The sequence below is a fragment of the Periplaneta americana genome, chromosome 9 (assembly GCF_040183065.1).
Source record: "Periplaneta americana isolate PAMFEO1 chromosome 9, P.americana_PAMFEO1_priV1, whole genome shotgun sequence".
Taxonomy (NCBI): Eukaryota; Metazoa; Arthropoda; class Insecta; order Blattodea; family Blattidae; genus Periplaneta; species Periplaneta americana.
The window spans coordinates 117237057-117251055 of NC_091125.1; the positions used below are offsets into that span (position 1 = coordinate 117237057).

Consider the following 13999-nt stretch of genomic DNA (forward strand, 5'->3'; position numbering starts at 1 on the left):
GATAAGCACCTCTATAACTTTTGCAATATACATTTGTCCCTAAGCATTCAGCCCAAACAGATTTTTGTGTACCCATGATGGAACGAGTTGCGTGCCGACTGTGCTGCGTCCCCACCATCCACCACACCACGCATCCTTCTTCATCCTTTTAATCGTTATGTCATATCTCCGTTCCTTACAGATCTACTCTGACATGTATGAGTCGTCATAGCCCTTTCAGGAAGCTGTGAGTGCTTCCTTGTCTCTTATATAGAACTGTAAGTCGTCGTGAATATTCAACCTTATTGATATCTACCAATCTTTGGATAAACCGCGAGGAACTTCTTTTGTGACGGACGGCGGATTCAGCGTCACACAAGCACATGAGATGCCATATTTTTGGAGGAGGAAATAAATTGTGGAGAATGTTGGTAGAGTGACGAGGGAAAAACAGGAGAACTCAATAAATACTCTTGCATGCCATGAAGATAGTCGTCAGGGCGTCCTTACACGGACGAGTCTCGCTAACTGAGCGTTCCCGTCTGGCACAGGCGAACGATCGTGAGCCTCGCACCAAGAATGTTTGTTCTACTTCACTCACGCTCATACGCCACCTTGTAGTCATATATTCTGGGGATTTGAAATACTGTGAAATGTTGGGGACTAAATGAACGTGAAATTGAGAATGTTGGAGAAATTGAATTCGTAAAGATAAGGGAAACGGGATAAACCCCACGGGCAATGGCTCATCTTCCGATTTTACATTGCTCCTGACAACTCTGGGGATCGAAACCAAGTTGTAAAATGTTTAGCTCTTGCATTGAGCTGTCGAAGAGGCGGTGCTTCTACACGTAACATGTCCATACTTACGTCGCCACTTGGGTATTTCGTAGACTGTAGGCTTAGGCCTATGTGTAGACAGCGGAAAAAAAAGTCAAATAAAAGTCATGTTTACGGTTTACGAGTATTGTACGCATAGACTATGGCACGAGGTGTGCAGACATCCCAAGTAGGTACAACAGCGTACCGTCCGTAGATAGCACCACGAGAACACCGAAAACAACTGCCACTCTGCGTTCTCAGTCAGTCCTCGTCCTTACGTGAACAGAGAATATTGAGATACGTAAACATATTTGTGCGAGATCGTGCGTATTTGCTTGGTTTCCGCACAAAACCAATCCGCGGAAAGTCTAAAATTCCACATTCAGTATTCCCAACCTAACACACATAACAATTTCCCTCTTCTTACCGCTTAAGTGACATGTTGATTTTACTGCTTTAGGCTTTTAACATATTATTTTTAAAGACGCTCAATATAGTAATAATTATAAATTGGAAACTTACCACTGCATTTTCACCTAAATTGCACTGTTAATTATTGTTTTTAAATATTTGCAAAAATTAAGTAAACTCTACAACTCCACTAAAGTTACTGCATTCGTGATGCAAGTAACATTAAGGAAGCCGTGAAAAAATCAACAAGATTCCAGACTCATCATAGACTGGGGGAAAAAAAAGGCAGATGTATATCACGGCCTGCTGGAGTATAGTAAACACAGAAAATATTTTAAAGCAACAATGTTGAAGATAGATATTTTTGTTTTGCAAATTTGCCGTCATTGAACAGAAACCAGGATGGAGATTTCATTGCAACTAATTATAAATTCATCTTTCAGGTATGTAATAAACGATCTTCGCACAAAATAATGTACGATACACGAGCGGTATGTTTTCTTTCAATTCTCGGAAATTAAAAAAGCTCAACTACGTTTCGCTTTTTCAAACTTTTCCTCGAACATGAAAACTTCAACATACCGCTCTTGTAACGCATATTACTAATTCATTTGTGTTCAGTGAAGTGACCATAATGCCGAAGACAGATGTTAAAAAACATAGGGTGTATTCTTTAATACAAGAATATAGTGTCCACATTTTTAGTAGAGATACTGGTGAAACAATTAAGTGCCGGTTATGTCTGTGTGCATTAAAAAAGATAACAAAACAATCGATAGAACATCACTGTAATACACAGAAACACATGAAAATTGTTGTTCTTATGTTAAAAGAAAATAAGGGTTCAAGTTCAAATTCCGTCTCAGATATGAAATATGACTTTTGCCAGGATTTGTGTCGAATGATGTTAAGTTGCAATATTCCATTGAAAAAATTGAACAATCCTCACTTCAAAGGGTTTATAGAAAAGTTCACAAAATATGCCATTACAATAGTTATATCAACGTACAACCAATATTCAGTGATTATTCATGTGTTAATTTACATTTTCCCCGGCCTAAACAACAACCCTCTGACGAGACAAATTAGTCGCGTTGTAGTTACCTTCACATCCGAATGATTTTTTTTTTTCCGCTGTCTATTTATGTGCATGGCCACGCATGGTTCCTTCTTGCATGCACTGCGTTGCTTAGCAACCGTCGAGTGCCGGGTTCTTTTAAAACAGCGAACATTTCCAACGAGTCCGCTAACAAAAAGCCATTGTCGGTCTGTCTCCCAGGTAAATACAGTATCAGTAGGTTGGTCACACTTAATGGTGATGCAGCGCCCCGCAACACGCGTCATTAGCCACCACCCCCTCCATTACGGCACCTTTCTCGTCGGGCAGCACTTGCTCGTGAAGCTATGATACATGTAATGAAGAGTCTTTATCCAACTTTGAAGCCGGGTCTGCGGTGGGAAAATCAGATGTGTGATCTCTTTGTGTTTGCGTCATTAGCTAGGACCCAAATCCATGCGACAGCAGCCATATACAGAGTGTTACAAAAGTATCAAATATTTTAGGAGGTGCTAGTATGCATCAAAACAAGAAAATAATATCTAATAACCATAGATCCTACAACATATACTTTCTGAGATCTGAACACCTGTCCATAAGAGGTGCTCAATGTGACGTCCTTTCATGACAATGCATTCTCTGCCCTTCGGCGTAAGGAATCACGCACTGTTTGAAATTTGTTTTAATACGTTAATAAGAAAGTCCTGATAACGATTCTATAACGATTCTCAATTAGTCTCTGTAGTAGCACATATGGCCCTATTAATCTATCACCAAGAACGCCTGCACATAAGTTCATTGAGAATCGGTGCTGATGCCTTGTTTCCTCGTTTCCTCAACTGCATGAGGATTTTCATCAGCCCACACATGCTGATTACCAAAATTCACAACACCATCTCTGCTGAACCCTGCTCATATCCGCAACGAAACTTTTGTTTTCAGTATTCCTTGTGACGTATCATTATTCCATGCCAGGGGTGTCAACTACGGTATGATTATCTGGTACTGTGCTATATTGTAGAGCAGAGAAATGCATTGCCATGAATGGACGTCACATTGAGCACCTTCTATGAATAAGTGTTCAGATCTCAGAAAGTATGTGTTCTAGGACCCATGATTATTAGACATTATTTTCTTGTTCTGATGCATACTACCACCTCCTAAACTATTGAATACTTTTTAACACTCTGTATATAATTTTAATAGTACATATTTTTTTTAATATTTCGCACAATACTACACATTTTTAAGATAATTACATATGTTTACATAAAATTAACATCTATACCAAATGTCATTTAATTAATTGCCTTGTAAAGAAAATAATAAATATTTCAGCATAAACTAAAACTAATTTTAAAAATATTTATCAAATTTCAAACTCCTTTGGCATGTATAAGTGCCGGTATCAGAGCACCGTGGATTATACTGCGTGAAATGAAAAAGTAGCAGTTTAAAATTTAAACAGTTTACGCACATCCCCTGCAAGCGGAGTTACTTGATGAACAGCGCTGCCGTGCACACCTGTGGAGTAACGGTTAGCACGTCTGGCCGTGAAACTAGGTGGCCCGGTTCGTTTCACGGTCGGGGCAAGTTACCTGGTTGAGGTTTTTTCCGGGGTTTTCCCTCAACCCAATATGAGCAAATGCTGGGTAACTTTCGGTGCCGGACTCCGAATTCATTTCACCGGCGTTATCAGCTTCACCTAATTCAGACGCTAAATAACCTAAGCTGTTGATAAAGCGTCGTAAAATAACCTACTAAAAAACAGCGTTGCCTCTACTCTCAAGCGGATTTCCCTTCTTTTTATATTAAGTTAACAATGAAATACAGTATAGCCGCCACGGTGGTGTAGTGGCTAGAGCGCTGAACTTATAATCCTGTAGATCCGGGCTCGATCCTCGGTGTACTCCCCGTTTATAACTTATGTTGGGCAAGCTCGTGGTCCAGGTAACACGAGGGTTTTCTCCGGGAACTTCCGTTCTCCTGTGGCATCGCAACAATTCTCCATAATCGCCTCATCTCATCGCGGGTGTAGCGAAGACCAGCCTCCTGTGGCGCACCCTGGGCAACGACTATGTCGGTAAATTGATCTACGTAACTGGCTCCATATGGGTGAATGACTTCAGTACCCGTCATTAGTTAAAAAAATTAAACAAAATAAGGTATAGTATTTTCATTCCAGTAGCAAGTAATTTCTTACGTAATAATAGCTAGGTATCTTACATCTACGAGAGCCTTAAATCCTAGTAGGAGGAATCTCAAGTAACAGGAGTTCAAGTTCGTATACAATAAGTGGGAAAATGTAGGCCTATTGTCGATCTTGCGACCTCTCACAGCACTTGTTCGAGGATCTACAAAGAGAACGTGAAGATTCAACGAGGTGAGAAATATTTTTCTACTTGCTAACCCCAAAAATGCATACTCGCCATCCTCCCCCAGGCTTCATGGGAATAACGCCGAACTTGGCCTATAAATTCCCTCCGCACGATAATGAATCCAGGGTGAGTACCTGGGGGTGGGGATGAAAGATGAATCGCTTCGGACACGCCCTGTTGAACTTTGTATCCCCCGTCCATCCATATAATAAAGAAAACTACGAGGGAATTGAGAGGGGGCGACGAGCATGAGAAAGTGTCCGCAGAATTGAGAAAAAGACTGCGCGTATCAAGAGCGATTCTCCGGTTCATTTGTGAGTGGTAATGCACGTAAAATTATCTCCACAGGGACTTCTTACGTCACTCCCAGTACTGGCACAATTTCGTATCCCAGCAACTTCGTACTTTAACATATATTGTAATAACACCACGAAATAAAAACGACTCTGGGTTCAGTAATTAATAATGTACATAGTTTTGTAGCCACCGGCGTAGCTCAGTCAGCTAAGGCGCCTGTCTGCTGATCCGGCATTGCGCTCTGACGCGGGTTCGATTCCCGCTTGGGCTGATTACCAGGTTGGGTTTTTTCCGATGATTTCTCCAACTGTAAGGCCAATCTATGGAGAATTCTCGACCTCATCCCGCCAAATATCATTTCGCTACCATCAATCCCATCGACGCTAAATAACCTTATGATATGATATTTGTCAGTCATCTTTACAATTCATAGTTACGCTGGACCATCACATTTCTGCTTTTCGATCCACCATCCCTTTAATACATACCACCCTTTTTCTATTAATATATTCATTTGCCAAATATTATCTGATTACTTCCCAATCTTCTGTTTTAACTGAATTGCTATCTATTCTTTCCTATCTATCCCCTTCTATTTTCTCTCATACCTAGGCTGTCTCCCTTCCATTTCTCGCTTTCCTATTAAATATTGCATATTCCTTTTCTTAATCATTTATATTATTTATTTATTTATTTTATTCTCTATTCTCAAATCTACCTGCTCTCAATCATTATTTTCCAGCTATTTTCTCCGAAATTGTTTACATTTCCCTTTTCTCTATTTTACAACACATCACCTTACTATTTCCCTACTATTCTGTTCTCTATTTATTTACGTATTTAATTTTCCCTCTTCCCTTCACTCCTAAATTTCCTCTTTTATTATTTATTTATTTATTTATTTATTTATTTATTTATTTATTTATTTATTTATTTATTTATTTATTTATTTATTTATTTATTTATTTATTTATTTATTTATTTATTTATTTATTTATTTATTTGTTTGTTTGTTTGTTTGTTTGTTTATGCGAATGACAGGTACATAGATAACTTATCTTTTACCTATATACAACCTCAAGATTAAAACAATTAACTTAATAAATTTAAATTAAATCTAATGAAGGAACTAAACAAAATCCTTAAAGAACTAAAAACTACGAACTAAACAGAGGCATGAGGCTTCTCGCTTCCCAGTGTCTGGCACATTCAGTCAGTGATTTTAGAGCTGGGCAGCGTAGGAGATGGTCCCTATTCATCGCTTCTTGAAGGTCACAAAGGGTACAGGTTGGATGTTGATAAATACCGAAACGGTGGAGATGCTGCGCCAAGCAGTCATGACCAGTTGCAAGGCGGAAATGCGCGACTGCCAATCTTCTTGGTCCGTTAGGTATTGATAGAAGGCCCCTTCTCCAGTGTTTGCATATGTTCTTTCTGCAATCTCATGGGAGTGGATGTTGTGGGCAACTTATTTTATGTATAATTTTATTGTCTGGAAGGGTGTTGGTTTAGGAAATGTTTGTAAAATTTTAGCACTTTCTTTTGCCAAGGCATCGGCCTGCTCATTGCCAAATAAGTTGCAGTGCCCGGGGACCCACTAGTACCACGATTTTGTGTTTTGCTTGTAATAGTTGTATGACATTTTGACAGTCTTGGATTGATGTATTACCTCTTTCCATAAATTGATTTCCATAATACTCCTACAGTTATATTACCCCTGATACTACTTCCAACGCACAACATTGAAAAACATGAAATATCTAATGCACTTAATTACCCTTAAAATTTCTCTCTTTTCCACTTCACATTTGTTCAAATGTTCTTTAATTTTAATTTTCTTTTATTCATTGTTTGTATGTCTATCTTACTACACTCTTACACTATCTTCTTACACTTAACACTTTCTCCTCTATTTGCCAACTCTGACTTTCTTGCACTCACTTTTTAGCACTCTTCTTCCTCGCCAATTAAATAACCTCATAGTTGATACAGAATCATTAAATAACCAAGTAAAAGAAATTGTAACCAAACAAATCGGTTAGAATGGTATGAATACTCGCTCACGAATCTCATCGACGCTAAGTAACCTCATAGTTGATACAGAACCGTTAAATAACCAAGTGAAAAAAAATTTGTACCCAAACAACTTCAGTTAGAATAGACTCTGCCAAGGAATGGTATGTAATCAAATACAATCTGAAATCAGTCAGTTTTTGAAGTGTAACGCCTGCCTATATTCCAGTTGCAAGGAGAAAAGAATTGAGGCAGTAGCCGGAAAATGGGCCCATAGTCTATAGATTCTTTTTCAGGAGAATGTTTAATTCGATTCTCCGTTTTAAAATATACTTGCTTACTTAGTTTTGTTTCAATATCTTGTAAACAGAGGGCAGGGTAGCTAATTGAATGAACCCATGAGTAGTTGTGGAACTCAGCATACATAGTGAAGATGATCCTCAAAGTGAGATTGAGTCCATCCAGTATGTGCACTAAAGTGTAAACTGCATTCTGAAGTTAAATTTTGAAGTGAGTGTGAGTCCAACAGAAGAAGGTATCAGATAATAGACAATGTTATGATATGTGAATCCTATGCGGAGACTAGGAAGAACGTGGAAAATAGGGAAGATTGAAGAATGCTGGGTTTGCAGCGAAAAACCTGCCCTTGGGCACAAAACTTTGAATTAATGTAAAAAGAGATGTTATGGTCTTAATTTCGAGTATGACTTGCATTTGTCTTATCTATATATCGTGTTCAGCTTGTGAATTAATTTTATTGTAGTCTGTTTTCCTGGAAATTAAAGGATCCCGCAAAATAGTATCATCTGTATGCGTCAAGTTACCGTAACAATAAATTGCTGTATGTTATTTAATATACGTAGTGAGCGAATTTTATAGCTGAACTAGAGAAATTGTTTAGTCGACCTCCAGACATCTCTTGAAATGGTATCATAGAAGGATATTTGTGAATCCTTGTGCAAACATGTTATGTCAATCAGATCCGCTCAACAATTATTAATGTTTTCCAGAGCGCAACTAATGATTAACATCGCCGGTTATCGAAATATTTAAATGTCTCTTACTGTGAAGGCATACGTTGTTAGCTACTTTAACTTCAAGAAGCATACGGAAAGTTTTGAGTCTAGACCTGAACTGCCAGGCCATTTTTATAACAAGCCAGTTAAAATTGATGCCGTTTTTATGGTCTTAATTTCTAGTTAGCTATTTCCTCTGTTGGTAGCACTGTTGGCTATAAAATGCAGCCATTCTTCTTGGTCAGCAGTTTATATAATCTTCTTGTAATTTAACTTTGCTTTTCATTATTAATTTTTATTACTGTAGAAGCGCGCTTCGTCCTCATCACAATTTTATTACGGCTTAATATTTCATCCACTCGCAGCGAGCTGCCTGCTGGAGTTACCCTCACACTCGCAGATCCATGTACCGGCTCCACCGTGAGCTCTGCTTGTACCCGTTTGGATTTGAAGTGTGGTCTTAGCCAATTGCAGAAGGTCTCTCCATCATCGTAACACACGTCTTTAAATCAAAATAATCAGGTTGGCTGACTGTCTCTTCCCTCAGACAATTCGGACAGTTAATAACCAAATCAGTAAATCAATAAATAATTCTCTCAGTCAGTCTATCATTCTATCAGTCGCTCTAATAGTAAATCAACTAGTCGTTCAATTAGTCATTCAATCATTCTTACAGACAGTCAGCTCAATGTCTGATTGAGTCAATCTTTCAGTCAGTCACAGTAATCCGCGTGCTGTTGTCATGGAGTAATTCGATACTCTTCTCACACGTGTTGCATTTGGTCTCTCGAAATCTGTAGCAGATTTCTTCATTAATCATAATAGCAAGGCTCGAAATGAACCGGAGCTGACCGAAACTGCGTTTAGGTTCGTGAATTTCAAGAAATGGATGTGGTTCGTTCCAATTATGTATACTATTTAAATACATTTTTAAGTTATATTAAATGTGAATGAAATCGTCAAATATACTGACAATGACACTGCCTGCATGTACGAGACTACTCATTTTTCATAGAACCAACCGTAATTAAATTTTATAATTAATTTGCAATGATATCGGACATACAGGAAAAGGCATGTCTCGATACGAACATGGAATATCAATTAGATCGGCATATCCTTCGTCTTGATTCTAAAAACAATATGGATTAACAATTAATGACGTAACAGAATTGACATCTTGACGTACTGCAGGATAACATGTTTGAGAACGAACTTATTCTTGCCGAAAATTGATGTGAAATTCGCGTTGAAAAAGACCACTTCCAAGAACCCCACAGACATCATCTCCACAAGGATATTTACGCTTGCCTAATTCCTCATCTACTGATACTTCCTTTCAAGAACTGTCGCCAGTTCCTCTGCTAACACTTCCATCTGGTGGCAAAAGAGTAAACTGGAAAACTGAGACGTAATAACGTCTGAAAACTATAGGTCATAGCTGAATACGACTAAACAGCAAAAAGAAGTTAATCTTTCCCATAGAAGGAAGCCATGTAATGCTCGTCGTGTACTGGTAGAGAGCTAGTTCATCAAACAATCTAGATAATCCAAATAAAAGAAAACTATTGTGTCGCGTGTAGTGGGTATTACTACGATTACAATGTTAGAGAACTTTGTGTTCAGTGTGTTGGAGAATAGCAAAATGATTGCACAAGGCATGTGTGGAAAATGGCACCGATAAAAAATTCGCATGTGACCAACGCGAGTGGGAGTATTATAAAATATGTAGGTATATTTCAGGAGCAAAATTTGTGATGTAAATGTTGGGTTTTGAAGTGTTTCCTGTGTTTGTTATGCTATGTCGAAATCTCCCCCATTATGGGAGAAGTTGACACTTCGGCATCAATTTGTATTTTTTTAAATACAATGATATAGAATGATCACATTGGTACCAGATCTGTGAAATATACAGAAAAAAGTATCCATACATATTAGAGGAAAAAATTAAAATCACATTCGCATACATTGGTCCCAAAATTAACATTATTACTTAGCGTGTCGAGACGTCTCTAAACGACCCTAATAGATTTAGGCCCTACTTTATTTTTCACATATCAAATATTATTATAAAAACAATTTTTTTATTTGCTGTTTTTCTACCACATTTGACCATACTATCTCCTTTAAAACCCTGAACTTTAAAAATCGTGTTGCAGCAGCTGACAAAGAGCATAAATGCGCATTAAATTATATGTAGACTTTATATGCTTTTCATACATTTTCAGTTTTTTTTTCAGTTGAATAAATTTATTTATTTACTTATTTATGTATTTATTTATTTATTTATCTATCATATTTTATATATAAATTTATATAATAATATAGGACAGAACATATCGTCGTTGTTCCTGCAATAGCTCCTATGTGACATATTTATCGATTTTCAGATTTATTACCTATTAAATAACTTAAATAGTGATACAGCAAATAATAAAATCTCCTATTTCTAATTATATTTCTTTGTTTCGAAAATGTAAGAATTCACAGTCTCCTATGTACGGCTGCCATAGGATGAATAAATAATGTTTTTTCTTCCTACTGAAAAATGTTACATTTTGCACATAGAAGTTATTGCAGGAACAACGACGATATAATACAGAATAATACATCAGGCTACAGAATATAATTATAACAATAGAAATAGAAATAAAATAATACAATCAATGTAAAAAGAGGATACAATAATATTAACAAAATTCAACATCATCAAAGTGTATTTTAAAATATATATTTTTTTTAATTTTTTTATTTTAGTTCACAGGTTTTTCCACCATTTTAAAACTACCCTCTCCCCTTCAGTTATTAGCATCCAAAGACCGAGTTACGTCAGTGGTACACCAAAGTCTGTCTGTTTCATTCTAGTTAACAAAGTTATTCAACGCTAAAAGTAAAATAATTACGCACTCCTGGTACAGGGTATGACATCATGCTAACACTAACACTGGCATAAGCAAACCGGCCCAAAGACTATAGGCTACTATTAGACACAATTGGAGCCAGTGCACAGGACGTTGGTTCTTGCTGCACTTCATCTTTCTGTTTCATGCGTGCACGCTCTCCTTGCTTTCCATCTGTTTTATTGCCGGCGTGAGAGCATTTCCACATTTGCAAGGTGTGATTATTACGGGCCGGGTTGTCACATTTAGCAAGCCAATATATCCCGCGGCTTAAATTGCCGTGAAATTGGAATAACATTGTGGGAGGCGCAGTCATTTGTCATTTTCATATTGTTTGTTCCTTTTTTAACGGAAATCGGGTATAATCAAGGTTAATGTGAAACGAGACAAGCACACGGGAGCGGATTAAAGGGCGGTTTTATTTTTATTATTATTACTCCCAATGCTTGACCGTGTATAAAAAGTTAATCCATTAGCGGTTATTGCATGTTTTATTACTTGCAGCGTAAAGGGTTTTTGTTTTCACGTTTCCCTCTGTTTATTTTCGACAATGCAAGTTATGGCCCCTGCGAGCGCTGCTATCAGCTGTACGCATCTTGCAGCTATCAACTAGGTACAGGTTCAAAACTGTTCGGATGAAGAATAATCATGACATCGTTGAGTCTGTAGTGAGCGAAATTTAAGGAGGTTCGGACTTCAAAAATTATAATATAGACTATATATAGACACACACATTCTTACTTACTTACAAATGGCTTTTAGAGAACTCTAAGGTCCATTGCCGCCCTCACATAAGTCCGCCATCGGTCCCTATTCTGAGCAAGATTAATCCAGTCCCTAGCATCAGTGCGCTGACTTGTCAAAATAAAGGGGTTAGCTCCTAACATTTTTTTTTTTAGTTTTATCTGTCCTTGGTAAAAATTATATTTTATTGCATATAAGGTGACTTTAAATAATTATATCGTTATTAAATCCAAGTGGTATATTGTACAGTCTTAGAAAAAAAGCTTTTTTTCGCACAGATAGGCCTACTTTATAAATTCGATGAGAGGGTAATGGAACGGAGAAAAATTCTCTCCGGCACCGGGATTTGAACCCGGGTTTTCAGCTCTACGTGCTGATGCTTTATCCACTAAGCCACACCGGATTCCCATCCCGGTGTTGGATCGAATCCTCTCAGTTTATCTGCATGGAAACATCATATGTACTTCTGTACATTAAAATAATATATATGATATGCTTAAATCACTTGTGATTTAAGACGGCGCTTATTCCGTCGGATCCCGGCCAACCAGTCACTCATAACGAGTGCACCTCCGCACATGTGTGGACTTACTCCTACGTTCATAGACATCTATGACGTAGTGCAGAGGGCGGCCACCAGAGGGAACCCAAGAGGTGAAACTTAAACTGAGAGGATTCAATCCGACACCGGGATAGGTATCCAGTGTGGCTTAGTGGATAAAGCATCAGCACGTAGAGCTGAAAACCCGGGTTCAAATTCCGGTGCCGGAGAGAATTTTTCTCCGTTCCATTACTCTTTCATCGAACGATGATGCAGAATATCTGCATGGAATCATAATATGTACTTCGGTACATTAAAATAATATATACTACTTTATAAATCTCAGAAAGAAGGCAGTGCGCATGATCAGACACACAACGAAACAGAATCAATTTTATTACCTCAACTAGTCCTTCTCTTATGAACCAGATTGTTCGTCCTTTGATCATGCGCACTGCCTCCTTGCTGGGACTTACAAAGTATCTGTGCGACAAAACTTTTTTCTAAGACTGTACTATTCCGGATCGTGCAGGGTGAACTCTTGACTCGCAAATTGCTCTCCGCGAAGCTAGTATGATCGACGTACACCTAACTTGTATTCGAAATAACCAAACACAGGACTCTACTTATGTGGCAACTAATTAACTTAAATTCTTCTGATTCGGTTTTTAAAACCTTTATTGAATTGTCCAAACCTGACTAAATTTCAGGCCTGATTTTGTCTTTGCTAAATGAATTTGTAAGGTGGATGGCTCACTGTGTGTTCTCTGCGCAGGTTAAAGTGATGCTGAGGGTGTGTGGACCAAGCGGCGCCGGAGCGGCGTCCGCAACCGCCTCCACACCCGACGCTCCTGCCCCGGCGCCGGCGTCCTTCTTCAGCGTGGACAGCCGCAAGAAGCAGGTGACGCTCTTCGACCCCGCGGCCTGCGGGGGCACGGCAGCTCCCGAAGACCGGCGCGTCGGCGTCGCCGCTCCCAAGATGTTCGCATTCGATGCTATCTTCACGCAGGACGACTCCCAGGTACACAAGCGTTGTCAGTACTGACAAGATATAAGCAATTATCCAGTGTCGAGGATATGTCAGAATGCATCTTTTTACTCTATTATGCTCCACGCCCCAGGATGATTCTGACCGTCTATTAAATCGACTCCTAACTAGGAAACTCAAAACGGTGCATATCAAAAATTTATCAATGACACGGTGAAATGCAATTAATACTTAGGCCTAACCCAACCCTTTACTCTTATTCTTACAACCAGTTCATGCGAGAGGAACAGAGGTATAGAAGTGCAAAGATGCTTATCGGTCGGGCTATAGAGCGTTCCTAATCACTTCATCCCAAATAGGCTTTCTGTGCACTCAGGGAATGAGTTGCGTCCGACTGTGCTGCCCGGTTAAGCCGGTCTCACCATCCGTCACAACTACGCTGAGTCGTTTAGAATCCACCTCCACTGCCATATATCATTCATTGGATAAACCGTGAGAAACATCCATTTCGGCGAAAGGCGGATTCGGCGTCACGTAAACACGAGAGATTCCGTATTTTCCTAGACGGAGGTGATAATGAAAGGGAGATTGTGGAGAATGTTGGTGGAACGATCAGGGAAGAACAGGAGAATCCACAACCTTGGTTTTGTCCATTAAAAATACAATTCCCCGCCATTGCCAAAATTTGAACTCTGGACCGCAGTTATCTTAAGTTAGAGCTCTGCCAACTCAGTTACCAAGACGGCTCTGAAGAAAATAGATGCAGTTCTATTTTCCTACCGGAAGTGAATCTAAACTCGCTACAGTGTAATACAGTACGTGTACCGTTGTTTACTACAGCTTCTACCATAAG

The 13999-nt window shown here is 38.7% G+C and overlaps 1 protein-coding gene across 4 annotated transcripts in view; it reads left to right on the forward strand.

Annotated features, from left to right (window-relative positions):
* The window catches only part of LOC138706411 (kinesin-like protein CG14535), a 572747-nt gene that overhangs the window by 487784 nt on the left and 70964 nt on the right, over nt 1-13999 (forward strand). For all 4 annotated transcript variants that reach the window (XM_069835685.1, XM_069835681.1, XM_069835683.1 and 1 more), the window contains exon 4: nt 12934-13179. In XM_069835685.1, coding sequence (XP_069691786.1) covers nt 12934-13179 — 246 coding nt within the window. The remainder of the gene's footprint in view (nt 1-12933; nt 13180-13999) is intronic.